The 16562-nt window shown below is 44.8% G+C and overlaps 1 protein-coding gene across 1 annotated transcript; it reads right to left on the bottom strand.

Annotated features, from left to right (window-relative positions):
* Positions 1–2365: 2365 nt before the first annotated feature.
* LOC103358082 (aquaporin-1-like) lies at positions 2366–4813 on the bottom strand. Its single transcript, XM_008282895.1, has 4 exons — positions 4345–4813; positions 3511–3672; positions 3242–3322; positions 2366–2996 (listed from the first exon to the last, which is right to left on the bottom strand). Exons 1-4 carry the CDS (start codon positions 4795–4797, stop codon positions 2817–2819), a joined length of 876 nt encoding a protein of 291 aa, XP_008281117.1. The 5' UTR covers positions 4798–4813; the 3' UTR covers positions 2366–2816.
* Between the last annotated feature and the right edge of the window lie 11749 nt (positions 4814–16562).

Raw genomic sequence — 16562 nt, 5'->3', positions numbered from 1 at the left:
GCAGAGGCACGATTATGAGCTGGGATTAAACTTTAAACAGTTCGCCTTCACCGAGGCAAAGAAACATGACAGAAGACGCAGGAGTCAGCAACACACTAGCGAGTGGTACTGGTGAACAGATGAAACAGGGACGGGATCAGTTACAGGACCTGAGGGGGGAGCATGTGGGTGAGGCGCTGATGCTGCGGCAATGACAGGATCTGGATCGACAGCAGAGACGGTGTAGGCTGGGTTTAGCTTGAGAAAAACCCAACAAGAGCTGTCCTTTAACAGAGGCGGGGCACAAAAACTGATAAAGAATCTAACAAAACAAAAGAAAAAACTCAGTTTTCTCTACACACATCTCCAGATTCAGGTAATACTAAAGATGGCTGCAACACTCCTGGTGTCCAGGCAGGTGGTGCGTTCACTGCCACAAAATCAGAGCCACAAAACGACTTGCTTTGTTTTTTTTTAAAAATGTTTTTCGTGACAGCACCTCCACATATATTGTGCTAGTTCGTCCTCATTCTTTACCATGTTTTCTCTGGTGATATGAAAATAATCTATATAATACAACAACCCCACCTCTGTTAAAGGGCAACGCGCAGCAGCTTCCTCTGCTTTTTTTCCCCCCACAAGACTTTTACTGTCTTCCTTCCAAAAACAGGCCGATCTGAATGAAAGAACCGTGCAGCGAGCAGAGCCGTGTGGTCCTGGTGTCCAGCTCAGCGTCTCCTAATGCTTCATCCACTGTCAGTTCACCTCCACGTCATAACAAAGGAGGATGTGAGCGGCCGGAAGCGGCGCACAGACAAAGTGCGGCACAAAGAACCCGAGGTCGGCTGTGTCGGCTCGGTGGAGGAACCAATACAAAGGAAACAAGGAAGAAAAAAGCCCTGCAAGGTTGCTTCCAGCTACACTTTAGCATCATCACCTGGCAAGCTGCTGCGCGGGTCGGTCACACATTTCCTAGTGGACCACTTTAGAGTATTTCTACTGTTTACCTGCATTGAAGGAGCTGCAGCTGTCCAGAGTTGTAAAATCCTCCAACACAGCATTTAAAATATTTCTACTAATCCCTCTAATGCCTAGAATTTATTCTCCATCACAGCCTGAGCAACACACCCCCGTCAATGCAGCAATTTGCATTTTTAAACGCATTCTTTCCCTAAGTTCAACCGATACGACCTTAACATTAACCCTTTATCTTTTCCATATCTTCGCCCTTCCCCCCGACACACACTCACTCTGCTGTGCACCAAGTTTTACTGCAGAGAACTCTCTTCGCTCCAGAGGCTTAATACCAGCACGCTGTGTGAAGGATGAACAGAACCGCTGCTGTCAGATAAAGGCCGAGGCGGAGAAATCTCAAGCATTAGCTGTTTCTTCACCGCTGGAGGAGTAACTGTCGCCGATTTGGCAATTTGAACACGAGTGGGAGAAGCCATCAATAAATCTGCAGCAGCAGCTGGACGGACAGAGAAGAAGAAGACACAGGGAGATAGTGATGGTTCCATTCATTTGGCCTAATAATCCGCACCGGCTCATGCAGTTACGGTTTCTGACAGTTTTGACTCTTCGCACGCAATTTCATCTCAAGTAGTCACACTGCGAGGCTGCAGAGACGAGTCGGCATCGGCTCTGAAATGTTTCTCAGTGTGTGTTGGATAATGAAAACATGTCCAGTCAGACCAAATTACAAATGTACTGACAAACAGCTAGCTGCTCGGGTTTAGCTCTTCTCTGATCCTCGTTTGCTTTAAGACCAGTCGTTCACTTTGAATGTGAAAGCAGCTGTCCTCCGACCATCAGGTTGGTGGTTCCATCCCCGGCCTCTCCACACTTGAAGTGTCCTTGGGCAAGACACTGAACCCGAAGTTGCTTCCAATGGCAGGCAGCAGCTTGCATGGCAGCTCTGTGGCCGTTGGTGTATGAATGCAGAAACACATTGCAAAGGGCTTTGAGTGCCGCTAAGGTAGAAAAGTGCTGTATAACTGCAGACCATTTAGCACATCAGGTTACAGATCTGATGTTGTCTTTTTAAGGCGGCGTGGCTTATTTTTGGTTGGATCTGAGTCACAGCCTGATGAACAAGATAAACACAAGACTGTAATCCCAACTTTCTAAACCTCAGGTGGCTCAAATTTAGGATTTGCAAATGAGTCAAAATCTAGTTTTAACGCTCTAATTATCTCAATTCACAGGCTTCTTACAGTGTTTTATCCACCAATCAGCTCAATTAAATCACTCCCCAGTGCTGTTGAAACAGAGTTTTAAGATGTAATAAGATACGATCTTCTAGAATATGTAATTAGGTGTGTTTTCTTTGCATTTAGAAGGATCACAACACGCACAAATCACAATGAAGAGCAAAGAGCAGCAGCTGTTAACATCGAGTGTTTTACTTTACTTAAAAAAGTGAGACATGTCAAGAGTGCACACACACACACACACACACACACACAATACATCATCCATCAGAAATAACATGTGACGCAGGTAAATAGAAATATGTATACAAAATGGCTCAACATAAACATAAAATACTGATATGGGGGAATAAAAGTTCAACATACGCTGCTCTATCAAGACTTTCAATCTGAACTTGCATCACGCTTGAGCGGCAGTTTGGATTAAAAAAAATAAAAGAAAAAACTTTGTGCAGAGTCAAACGAAGGAGTGAATTAGAAAGAGGTGCTAACTGACCCGTTGACCACATTCCTCATTGGTACTTTACAACAACTCAAAAAACACTAAATTCATTTTTTTTCTTTTTTTTTTCTTTACAGGAGCATATATAGACATATACATCGATATTAAGCGTTGGCGCGGCGCTACTTGGACGTCATCTCCACGGTCGTAGAGTCGTTGCCTCCGTTGACGTCGTAGTCGCCCACCGGGCCGCTGACCAGGACCTTCATACGCTCGGGGAAGTCGTCGAATTTGGGGGAGAGCAGGAAGTCGTATATGAGCGCCGCCGCTACGCCACCGCACATGGGACCCACCCAGTACACCTGCAATGGATGACTCGTGTTAACCTCTGGAGGAGTAATAGTTAACACGACTCATGTGCAAACCACAGCTGGAATAGCACAAATATTTCAAAAGGTTTGCCAATATCAAAACAATAGGAGTCCTAGAACTGATTAACTCGTGCAGGAAGATTCACGGAGTCATCTGCCGGTTATGCAGTTATTGAATTATTTAGGCTTGACATACAATATGCATGCAGGAGGAATGTGAGGCATGCATGACTTACCCAGTGGTCTGTAAAATTGTTCAGGATCAAAGCCGGACCAAAGGAGCGAGCGGGATTGATCCCACAGCCCGTGTAGCTGATCTGGAATCAACAAGAAAGTGACACCATGAGGGGATATCTGGTGGTGTAACAGGGTCTGCGGGGCTGGAGGGTGTCCACCAGAACTACAAAAATGCATGAAATTCTTCCTCTCTGGGAGCAGCGTCGCACTTGCTGCTCGTTCACATGTCTAATCCTAGATAAACATTGCGCTATAAGGTCCAACTTACAGCTGCCAAGTGTCCCAGGCACACGGAGAGGCCGATGGCCAATGGTGCCGAGCCGGTGACATCACGCCTCCTTTTATCAGTGACTGCAATGACACACAGCACCAGCTGGAAGGTAGCCAGGAGCTCGATGCCCACGCCTTGGCTGGGAGTGACACCGCTGAGCTGCGAGAGTTAGAGAGGAATCCAAATCAACAACAACAGTTTGTCAGTCTGTGGCAGTTAGATGGATGGCTTCCCCCATCACCGCCACTTCCTCCTTTAGCAGCAGCTGGCAGTAGCCCTGGATGTGTGACAGCAGTTTGGCACAGATGCCCCAGTGCCACAGTGCTTATTCATTTCGCTTTTGTGGAAAACCTGATTATTGTTATTTAGTGCAATTTAGCTGCGGTGCACCGCATGAGGGGCGGCACAGTTTCTCAACAGCAGGGAGTTATCAGGACTTGCCAGTCTCTAGCTTTTCAGTAACAAGATAGCTGATGTTGCTCATTACGCACAGGTTGAAGACAAGCAGCAGTATTTTAGCATTTTAACATGCAAAACCCCAATTTAACCGCAACAGCTGATAACAAATATCAAGGAGTCGACGTTGCATTTGTATTTTCTTTTTCAGGTTCTTTCAGCTGTTGCAGGGTTGTGTGCTTTAATCTTGTGTCATCACTATTCAATAACAAGCGACGACAGAATGTCCACAGAACAACATAAACAGGTTCAGGGCTCACATCCTCCCAGAAGTTTCCATCATACTGCATTGCATCACATTCAAGTAGGATGTGTTTGAACTGCTGCTTTTAAGTCTCACATTGACACACACTCCATCAAACTGTTTGTACTCACAGCGTTGAGCCCCAGTGCATCAGTGGTACTTGGACGTGTTCCATACACGATGCCGCTGGCCAGGGCTGAACCCAGCATCTGGGCCACGATGTACATGACCGCCTTGAACACGCTGATCTGACAGCTGGCGAGCATCCCCAGAGTGACCGCAGGGTTCAGGTGGGCTCCACTGATGTGGCCTAAACTCTGGGCCAGCGTGGCGATGGCCAGTCCGAAGGCCAGCGACACCTTCACCTCCTGGTCTGGGTTGGCGTTGTTCGTGTTCCCAATGGCCGTGGAGATGCTGAGGAAAATGAAAAGGGTCATGCCGACCAGCTCGGCCAGGACGGCCCTCCAGAAATCCTTGCTCTTGAACTCTCTCATGCTGGCTGCTGCGTGGGCGTCCGGCTGTGGGTTTGAGCTGGTCCTCGGCAAAGTGTGTGTGTACTCACAAACAACAGCAACAGGCTGCATATATAAGGCCCGGGCTGATAATGGTCAGTGGGCGGGCTTTAAAAAAAAACTGAAAGAGAGGGCCACACTGAATTAATGAGAAATCCAAAAGACTGGTCTCTCACTTCCCTCCTTCTGCTCCCTGAGCCTCCCTCCTCCCTCCTCTCCCTGTCCTCCGGCCCCTCTCCCGCTGCCTCCCTCTGCAACACTCTCTGGTCTTTGGACTTTTGTGGTTTGCAGAAGTGGTTCTTAAAATAGCTGCATCCAAAGGTACATTTGTGCTCCTGCAAGCTTTTATAGCACTGTGAGTTTTTTGCTTTAAATCCAGGTGAAAACATTTTAAATCAAATACGTCCTTTTTGTGCCACAGCTGCAAAATTACAAGTTTTGTGTTTTTGTTTTTTTTCCTCCCATGGAGCCACGAACAGCCCGTCACAGAGAACCAGAGAGAAGACAGTTGATTCAGGAGTCAGCCTCCCTCCACTGACGAGGTTTTCTGTGTTTTTTTACAAGACCACCCAGATGACACTGCACATGCCAACTCCAGGACAAACAAAACAACACAAACCGCTTATAACTGATGCTACGAACAGATTAAAAAAAACTTGTTGCATTTCACTAGATTGCAAAAACATCACATGTACGTCTGTGAGTTGTAGAAATGGGACCAATTTCAGTGATTCATTAACTGAAGGGACGTTGTTTAAATAATTACTGGATGTTTTGTGAAACATCAACTCTGTGAACGTGAGCTGCCTGCTGCACCTGGAGCCCAACTCAACGGTGTGCATCAAAAAAGCTGCAGCCGGGCAGTTTAATAGATGTTTAAAATCTACGTTAACCCAAATACGTGGTTTCTTCTTATGTAAATATCAACGGACTTGGCTTGTAGGATTTATAACAGACGACCTGATCCTCTCTCCTTCCTGTCGCCTCCTGACTGACTGCATGTCCAGTAAAACCAAAACACAGCAGAAACTAAAGGTCTGTTTGCTTTTAATATCATTTAAGTGTTTACTTCCAACTGAATTATCTTCATCTCTCTTCATGAACTAAATTACTTGTAGTTCTTCTCAAATGAACTACTTCTCTCCTCTAAATGATTTTAATCTCCTCATCTTTTTTCACTTCAGACTGTCTCTGAGCAGCATCAAACACAGATGACTGAAAACATTTTGTCCTTACACAAATTTACGACCTTTTAATTATTAACTGTGCCAGCTCGTGCTGTCAGAAGCATGGCTCATATTTGACACGTGGTGACAGGAACAAATGAAAAAAAAAACAACTGTTGCTTAAGGATATCTTGCATTACACTGAATGCTCTCAAACCACAATGACTAATGCCTGGAGGACGTTTTATTAAGGAAATTTAGTCTTCTGCTTATCTCAGTCCTGTGTCACCAGTTGGTAGAGGACGTGTGTGCCAGTAACCGCTGGTCGCACTGTGACACCATTTCAGGGGAACTTCACATTCACTAAATGTTGCGCTGCACTGTGTGTGTTTTTTGGTGATATTTTAGCAAAGCTGTTGACTGTCAGTGAATCCCACTTGCTCAATAAGTGAGTATTAAAGGAGGCATTTAACGTTCCAAGCATATTTCATGTTGAAGGGCAAAAGGGCAAAGGCTTGCTTTAGCTTTCATATTTTATTTTCATTTTTCACATCAACATACCTCCACCTCAGATTTCTTAAAAAAAAAAAATCTCTATAGTGTGCTTTGCTGCCAGGGACCAGCAGGATGCAGATAAGAGCCATTTGTCAGTAAGGAATGACCTCACATCCCCCGTAGTCCTGAGCAAAACCCCGTTTGATTTGAAAGTACGTAAATATACAGCAGCATGCTGCGGTATTAGCAGGCGTATACCTGCATTTACATTTCTATGTTTGATGAAAGAAGCTTTTCCTGCAGAGGCCATGTTGGATTTCAAGCTCAGTGCGTCAGAGGTGAAAGACTTTGAACAAAACAAAAGAGAAGAATCATTCAAATCTGATTAAAGTAAAAGAACGCAGTTACAAACAATAAAAAACAAAGTTAAAAGTAAAAGAATAAGCACTTTAATGCTGCCAAGGGTACATGACATTTTTTATTGTGGTTTCATTTGTCACATGATTCATACTTTTGTGTGTTTTGTACAAGATTTTAATTTTGCAAAGTAAGCAGCAGCTGTCAAACAAACATAGTACAGATATCACAGTTTCCTCATTAATTCTCATACTTATCAGCCTGCACTATAATTAGACTGAATGCAATAAATACTTGCACTCCCCTGTTTTAAATGACTGCAAAGCCAACAGCACGCTGACATTGACGTTAAGCCAAAAGCCCGACTGACCCTGATGCAGTGCAGATGAAGCTAAGGCGGCCGTCTAACGAACGTACAGTACCAACCGTATCTCAGGGCAGATTAAACTCCTTCCACAGATTTCAGTTACACAACGTGCTCCCTGAGTAAGCGTCGGCCTGGCCTGCTTGATAGCCGAGTGAGGATGTGTGGTAGCAACCAGGAAGCATTTTATTGCTGCTGCAAAATAGGAGAAGGAAAATAGAGCTTTATCTTTGAAACTGATAGTCCTTTCCTCCAGTGTCAGCCAACACAATATGCACAATGCAGAGCTGGAGCACGGCCAGCAGCTAAAGAGTGTCAGGAATAGGATGAAGGCGTTTGAATTCCTAAATGTTTTGAGAGAACAGATGGTTCATATCTGTTTGATTATGACCACCTTACTCTTGACTTTTGATAAATAACTCGGTGAACATGATCTAGTGAACAACACGACTTGTTATGAGCGACACATCTGTTTGCAGTGACACTTAAAGTGAAATATGAGCTGAATAGACGAGCCTCTCTCAGTCAGGTTTGTGTTCTAGTGCACAGTGTGTTCCAGGACTGATGCAACGACACATATTCATGGCTGCTTTATTGCATCTGCTATGCATGAGCAGCACTGGAGGGAAAAAGTTCCAGTACAGGTGTGGCCGGAGGACAGGGTTGGGAAATGCAACGGAAGCACTAAAAGAATGGTGTGCATGCAAAGAGCGGTGAAAGTTTGGGGCGTTCGTGGCCAGAGGTGTGCAGTGCACCGGCAGCACGGTGAAGACTAAGCCGGGATTTGGATCCGTACGGGGCACTGTCAAGTCTGGCAATACTTACAGTCAATTATACGAGCTCCTCTCAATCCTGTTAAAAGCAGTGCGCTCCCTGCCTGGGGGGAACCGACAGCTTTACAGCACAGAGGAGCCCTGGCAGCATCAGAAATGACTTACTAACATTTAAAAGAGAAAACCTGATAGCTGGTTAAAAAAACAGTAAATAAATGATCACATTTGTCACTCGTCTAATAAACATTTTATACATCTTATGTGTCTGCTCCAGGATGAAAAATGATCGTATGCAATAAGCTTACAGAGACACAGAAAAGCAAACAGTCAAGCTGCAACACACAACAACTGACCTTATAATGGCATATGTTAAAAGAGAAACCCAACACCTAAAAGCAGGTTTGCATAATGCCGTGTCAACCAGAGTTACAGTCTGTGGTTGTGCTCATTCTCTATCATTTGTCCGGATGGATGGACACACCTGTCAAAGCACGAATGGAAGCTGCAGGAGAATAAATGTACATTTTAGTGCTTAAAATTCTGATTACTAAGATCATTTCTATGGATGAACTGAAACACGCACACCCAGATACAACCTAGAATCAAACCATTGTTTCTGTGAGGAAGGCACCTGACAGGTCTGTTCTCCAAAAACAAGTCAACTATGTGGTCCATATATAAGAACTTTTATTGGCTAAATAACTGTATTGTATACCTGCGTCCAATATATTCAACACTATTTCATGAAAAGAATGATGAAAACAGAAATAAAACAACACACACTGAACAAAAATACAAACCAACGCTTTTGTTTCCCATTTTTAATGAGCTGAACTCAAAGATCTGAGACTTTTTCTATGAACACAAAAGGCCTGTTTCTCTCAAATACTGTTCACAAATTTGTCTAAATCTGTGTTAGTGAGGGCTGCTAGGTGGCTCGTTACCGTTGCCGGTTCTCGTCCCGGTGAGGACATCCGGGATCTTTCTGCGTGGAGTCTCCATGTTCTCCCCAGTTCTCTTCCACACAGTCCAGAAACATGCTGAGGTTAATTGGTGATTGTAAATTGATCGTAGGTGTGAATGTGAGTGTGCTTGGTTGTCTGTCTCTAAGTGTAGCCCTGTGATAGACTGGTTACCTGTCCAGGTGAACCTGCCTTCACCCTGAGTCAGCTGGGATAGGCTCCAGTCCCCCTAGTGAGGATTAAGTGGTGGATAGATAATGGATGGATGGACGGATGGATGTGTTAGTGAGCACTTCTCCTTTCCAAGATAATCCATCCACCTGACAGGTGTGGCATGTCAAGATGCTGATAAGATATCAAGATGCTGATTAGACAACATGATTATTGCACAGGTGTGTCTTAGGCTGGCCACAATAAAAGGCCACTGTAGATGTGTAGTTTTACTGTACTGGGGTGGAGCAACACATCTCCTTTGCAAAGAGCTGATCAGGTTGTAGATTGTGGTCTGTGGAACGTTGCTCCACTCCTCTTCCATGGCTGTGTGAAGCTGCTGGATATTGGCAGGAACTGGACCACGCTGTCGTATGCGCCGATCCAGAGCGTCCCAAACATGCTCAGTGGGTGACATGTCCGGTGAGTACACTGGCCATGCAAGAACTGGGATGTTGTCAGCCTCCAGGAGTCGTGTCCAGATCCTGGCATCATGGGGCCGTGCATCATCAAGCTGCATCATGAGGTGATGGTCGTGGACGAACGGCACAACAACAGGCCTCAGGATCTCGTCACCGTGTTCAAAATGCCATCAATAAAATACACCTGTGCTCGCTGTCCACAACGTACTCCTGCCCATATCATAACCCCACCGCCACCGTGGGCCGCTCGATTCACAGCGTTGACACCAGCAAACTGCTCACCCACACAACGCCATGCACGCCATCTGCCACCTGTACAGGGAAAACTGGGATTCATCGTCTTCAACACCTCTCCAAAGTGTCAGACGCCACCAAATGTGACCATTTGCACGAGCTGCAGTGAGGTGGAGACCCCGATGAGGACGACGAGCATGCCGATGAGCTTCCCTGAGACGGTTCCTGACAGTTTGTGCAGAAGTTCTTTGGTTATACAAACTGAGTGTTGCAGCAGCTGTTTGGGGGGCTGATCTCAGACGGTCTTGGAGGTGAAGATGCTGGATGTGGAGGTCTTGTGCTGGTGTGGTGAGGCTGGTGGGATGTACTGTCAAACTCTCAGAAACGCCTTCGGAGGCAGCTTATGGTAGAGAAACGAACATTCAAGTCATGGTCAACAGCTCTGGTGGACATTCCTGCAGTCAGCATGTCAGTTACACGCAACATCTGTGGCGTTATGCTGTGTGATGAAACTACACATTCACACTGACCTTTCACTGTGGCCAGCTTCAGACACACCTGTCAGTAATCATGCTGCCTGATCAGCATCTTGATACGCCACACCTGTGAGGTGGATGGATTATCTAAGCAAAGGAGAAGTGCTCACTAACACAGATTTGTGAACAATATTTGAGAGAAACAAGCCTTTGGTGTTCATAGAAAATGTCTCAGATTTTTGAGTTCAGCTCATTAGAAATCGGAGCGAAAACAAAAGTGCTGCGTTTATATTTTTGTTCAGTGCAAATAGCACATAACCAGAATTCAGTGTGATGAAACAGAGCTTTTCATACAACCTCATTATTATTTAATACTCTATTCTCACACAGAAGAAGCTGTTTTGCGTGGCCTGTTCTGACATGGAGGTGTGTGCAGCACTTTCCCAAGCTTTGCATCAGTTAAGTCAAGCAATCCTGCACAGTTTACGTTAGCCTTAGTCTATATATATACTGTATGTTGCTGCATCTTATCACACTTTCAGACCACTTTACCTCAGTTTATTTCTTTACTCCTGCTGCTGCAGCTTGTGGAGGGACGTCACGTCGGATCGAAGCGTGAAACTGGTAGAAGAATGTGAAAAATGCTTTAGAGGACTCGCGATGTAAACACAGCGAGAAGCTCTGTGTAGGTGATTTATGGAGGAGTTGAAACAGACGTTGTCAAAACCTGTAAAAACTTCCAGCGAATGGAGTGAAGTGAACGTGACGGGGAGGTGAAGGTCACGGTGGGTTTGATGATCACATCGGTTTGTGTTTATGTTTCAAGGTGGCACATACCAGAGAGCCGACCACCGTCATAATATCCAACCACGCAGGTGGATCGAACATACAGCCGTAAATAACTGCACAAACTACGATAAAACTCTGTGGAGGAAAGTCTTAAAGAAGTGCAGACACTCTGCTCATGTGAGGCTGTAATTTATTAAAAAACTGAGGAGACTGTTCCCTTCTCTCTGCTGTTTTACTTGGAAATCTGAATTTGCAGCCGAAAAAGGAAAGAAAATGAAAACTTTAACCATCGGAAAAGCCTCAAACAAAAGTTGGTAAACATGCGGAAAAAATACTTTTAGAAAACGAGAAAGGAAAACTTCTATCTCGGCTGTGACTGAGAGCATGGCGGCTGAACCGCGGTTTGGAAAATGTAATTTCATATACAGTACATTGAACCATTCATCATTGTTGTAGCGGCGATGAGCAGAAGCTCGAGAGGAAGGAATCGCCAGTTTCAATCTCTTTTCACATCGCTTCTCCAGGAGCAATTCGACGTGCTTCAATGTACGGAGAAAGGAGGACGATGGGCTCAAACCATACACTGAGGGTTTGTGGGGAATGCCGTCGGCTGCTGGTTGAACAAACAGACCGCAGGATTAAAGGTTGAGGAGCAAAGATGGCACAAAAATCCGGTGACCCGTGAAACCGCCTGTGACAGTCAGGAACTCATTTTACTAATTGCTCAAAGTTATCTAATTACAGTTTGGTTACGAGGTATTTTGTTCTAAACATTGTCAGCTGCATCAAAAAACACGACGACGCGTTTCCATCAAACGATTCATCATTTTGTTATGGCAACAAAAAAAAAAAAAACATCTGATAATCGTCGTCAGATTTCCAGGAATCGGAGACGTGTTTCGTCACAATGAGGAATCTTTGATAGCAAAAGCAGAAAGAAACAAAAGGCCAATTAAATAATTTGCCAGGGCTGAGATTCTTTACAGTGTGTCTGTAAAGAAAACACACACTCTGGAATCATCACCGGTGAACGGATTCCTTCAAAGGCTTCCATTCAATCCCCGGAGACAGAAGCATTAACTGGCAAATCACAGTCATGAGACTCCGGCTGCACAGCGACTCTGGGTCAGTGCACCGTGGAGCAGGCTGCCGTTACGTAACGAGCAGAAACCACTGCAAAATAAGAAGGCATGGCCTAAATTAGCCTATTCTCATTATTGTCATTGTTGGGGATTGGAGCATCAGAATATATTAAAAAAAAGGATCAACAAATTCCTCCAGGGGCGACTCATGGGGGTATTTTTAAAGATCTTAAATTTGTTTTCTTGATGATGGATCTCAACAACAACAATCCGGCAAATGTCCAGATATTGTTGGAGAGGACAGGTGAATTATGGCATTCCAGAAACTTCCTGCTTCCCCTGCGTCACTTCTATTTGTTTATAAAATGTCCAAGGTGTACCGGCCGGCCGGCGTGGTCGCTCAGGAACAGAAGCGACTAATGTTGCTTTAATGATTTTTTTTTGTTGCTTATCTGACTTCCACAGTGGGAACGCAATTAGCGAGTTATAAGGTAAAACTGTTTATTTTCGCAACAGCCATCATAGGATATCCTCTGATTCTGCGCGTGTCTCGTGGCGGAGGAACAGCGGTGGGTTTGCCGCCACACCTTTGATTTGTTTCAGCGTGTGAATCCCTGAAGCCCGGCAGAGCAGATAGAATCGACTGAATGGCTCAGTGGATAAATAATGCACTCGTGTTGTTGTGACTCGGCCTAACGCCTGCACTGTGGATCCATTTCCTTTATTTCTGCCAGTGGAAGGTCTTAAAACGACTTTTTTTTTCCCCAGCAGCAACATCAAAGTGTGTTATCTGTGGATCTGAGGTTCGTATACGTTCAAGCAATTAGTCTTTGAAGGGGTTTCGTACTCGAGGTAGTAAATTGTTAAGATCTCATCTCTCTATTTTTGGAAAGATGCTTCTTAGAGATACGCTGAATCTTGTTTCCATCCCACGCTTTCCCTCCGTGTGCCCTCCTGCCTCAGACTCGCTCTCACTCGGGGGGCTTTTATTAGGGGGATGAGTTCCCCTCGATTGTTCGCAGCAGCTCCTGGCTCTTTGCCTATTTATGACTATTGTAAAAGCCCTCGCCTCCGTCCCCCCGCGCCTACAAAACCGATACAAAAACATTTTTTGAAAGGCTTAGTCGGGGGTCTGCGATGCCATGACAACAACATTATAGACTTCTTCCCGCTTCAGAGGCCGCATCACGTCGAAGGCATGTCTTTTGGCGAGATCACCAAGGAGACGTCGCCGACAAACCTCGTTACGGCGGCGGCGCGGAGGAACGGCTCGGTCGTTGTTTTGGCGCGAACCGGAAAACCGTGAAATTGATTAGTGGATTCGTAAACGCACAAAACTGACACGATGGGAGCTGCGTTTGAAAACCAAACAGCTTGATGAACTCATTACCCACATTACTGCTGTCACAAAGTCAGACGTTCACCACATGACAACAATAATGCATCATCCATAAACAATCATTAACAACAACTTCGCTTATTGTGTGTTTTGAAGAGAATCAGAATCAACTTTATTGGCAAAGTTTGTAAACAAGACATCCGGTGAATCCTGGCCCTCTGTGTGCAGTCATCAGGAAAATAAAAACTAAAAATTAGGTAAAAGTTGAGGAGTAAAGAAATAAACTAATTACGAATGAACATGACGCTAATATTTAACTTTTGTCGTCAGGATATTCCAGGTGACACAATAGCTGCTCTTTACACTTTGTAAAACATTTATGGACCAAAAATACGAGACGATTTTACGACGACTTCACACGCGGTAGAAAAACAGCGTCCCATACGATGAATGTGTCTCTCTATAAAAACCTTTTAACATGGCACTTTATTGGGTCTTTATGGTGAGCTGCCTTCCTGGACGCTCTGGGGTAACATTAACTTCCAAAACATGTTTAGAAAAAACAAAAAAACTGTGGAGCGCCTGCTGATTAGGACGGACTCTGTCCTCTCAGCAGCTCATCCTTGGCTTCCACCCAGCATGTAGGACAACACTGTCAGCTGTCTTTGACTGCTTGGTGGTCATTCAGGGTCTCTCCCAGGTTCAGGAGATATCTGGAGTAAATAATCCCTGCCAGATATTTAGTTTTCCTCCAGACCCTGTTCCCCATGAGCTGATCTGTCCCTACCTCAACGAACCACAGCCACCGGTTTGCTCTCCATCCTCTGGGCCGTCCGGCTTGTTTTCTTCACTTCACCACAGTCAGGTTTTGAGCTCCACTAACTCCTGGAGTAAACAGCTGTTAGTTAGCTGCTAAACTCGCCCGCCTGTTCGTGCTAAAAAGACGTGTTTCTTTGCAGCTGGAAGGTTGACGGGAATAGAGAACTGCATTTGGGATCGGAATTATGTGGAATCCATAATAAATCTCGCAGGAATGGGTGGTTGAAGCTTTTCTGTGGGCCGGAGACAAAGGCCAGAACATAAACTGTGACGCTACCACAGCCAGAGGAATGGAGTCAACAAATGCAGCTGGATAGAAGATTAAAGCAGATCTTCATGATACAAAAGCAAAGCACGGTGGGTAAAGTTCCCTCTGAGCTTTATTAGGTGTAAGGGTGTTTTTTCTTTAAGGTCAAAGCGTGTTCTCCTGCAGAGATAAAGCACTACTTCCTGCAACACTCTGGAGAAACGTCTAAAACATGTGCTTACTGTCCTCGAAGAACTTTTTTTTTTTTATCGTTGTCAATGCCGTTTTGTGTTAGTTGCAAGAAATATTCATCTTTTTACTGATACAACAATGTAAATACATCACTAAGCGACGCCTTTTATTGTAAACACATTCATTTGCCACATTACAATAAAAAGTACATTATATACAGTTAAGGCCAGAAATTTACATTCACTGTATAAAAAAAAAAGACATAAAACTTTTTTATTCCCACCGTCTGACATTAAATCAGACGAAACTTTTCCTGTTTCAGGTCAGTCAGGATCACCAACATTATTTCTATTTGCTAAACACCAGAATAATGAGAGAGAGAATTGTTTATTACTTTCTTCAAAGTCAGAAGTTTACATCCACTAAGATGCCTTCAAACTATTTGATGATGATGTCATGGCTTTGGAAGCTTCTGATTGGCTAATTAACACATGTGAGTTAATTGGAGGCACATCTGTGGATGTATTTTAAGGCACACCTCAAACACACTGCTTCCTTTTGTGACAATGTGGAAAATCTAAAGAAATCAGCCAAGATATCAGTAGGAGAACTGTGGACCTCCACCAGTCTGGTCCATCCTCTGGTCCACGTTCATCTGTTCAGACAGTTCTATCAGTAGAACCACCGTGGGAATGTCCAGCCATCACAGGCTCAGGAAGGAGACGGTTCTGTGTCCCAGAGATGAAGTGTTCTGGTTGAAATGTGTGAATCAACCCCAGAACAGAAGCTGAAGACCTTGTGAAGATGCTGCTGAAGCTGGTCAGAGAGTCATTATCCACAGTGGAACCAGTCCTGTACCGACATGGACTGGAAGGCTCCTCAGAGAGGAAGAAGACATCACTCCAGAAGAACCATAGAAAAGACAGATTACAGTTTGTAGATGCACACAGGAACAAAGAGCTTCATCAGTGGAGACATGTCCTGTGGTCTGATGGAACTAAACCTGAACTGTTTGGCCTTAATGACCATCTGGAGGAGAAAGGAGGAAGCTTGAAGCCTGAGAACACCATCCCAGCTGTGGAGCACGGGGGTGGCAGCATCATGCTGTGGAGGGACTGGTGACCTTCACACAATAGATGGCATCATGAGGAGAGAACATGATGTGGAGATACTGAAGCAACATCTCCAGACATCAGCAGGAAGTTACAGCTTGGACACTAATGGGTCTTCAGATGGACGATGACCCTCAGCATAGCGCCAGATTAGCTACAGAGAGGCTTCAGGACAACAGAGTCCGTGTTGTGGAGTGGCCATCACAAAGCCCTGATCTCCATCCTGGAGAACATCAGTGGAGCAAGGAGACCAACAAACCTGACCCAGTTCCACCAGTTCTGCACTTTGCCGTTCAAACAGCCCAGTGATGGACAACTCCATGCGTCCTTTCTAAAACACACTTCATGTTTCATCAGATGCCACGATGCTTTTATAGCAAGCGAACTCTTGTGAAGTTTGCTTGCAATAAAAAGAAAATGTTATCAGTGTGATCTTTGTGTTCCAAACGGGTTATTTATGACGCCTTGACAAAATCCACACAGCAAGAAGGTTCACCGGGAGGCACTGGTTTGTATATGGATAAGTTATTAGGCTGTAAATTTAGAGATGCCTCCCTTTTGCCAAAGTGGGATTCTCCATATACCGTGTGCAGTAAATCTCAGCAGTGATGTATAATATATTATCACAACATTTTCTCATTTAAACCTTCTCGGTGAGTGCTTGAGATAAGGAATAGGAGTTGTTCGCTGTCCCGAATGAGTCAGGATAAAACTATCCTGCAGCGATTACACAACTCCACTGGTTGCTTCCCATTCATCAAACACGCTCGATGTGGTTCACCCATACAGATATTGATC

Source organism: Stegastes partitus, unplaced genomic scaffold, assembly GCF_000690725.1.
Source record: "Stegastes partitus isolate 25-593 unplaced genomic scaffold, Stegastes_partitus-1.0.2 Scaffold289, whole genome shotgun sequence".
Lineage (NCBI taxonomy): Eukaryota > Metazoa > Chordata > Actinopteri > Pomacentridae > Stegastes > Stegastes partitus.
This window is presented reverse-complemented; position numbering and strand designations above follow the sequence as displayed.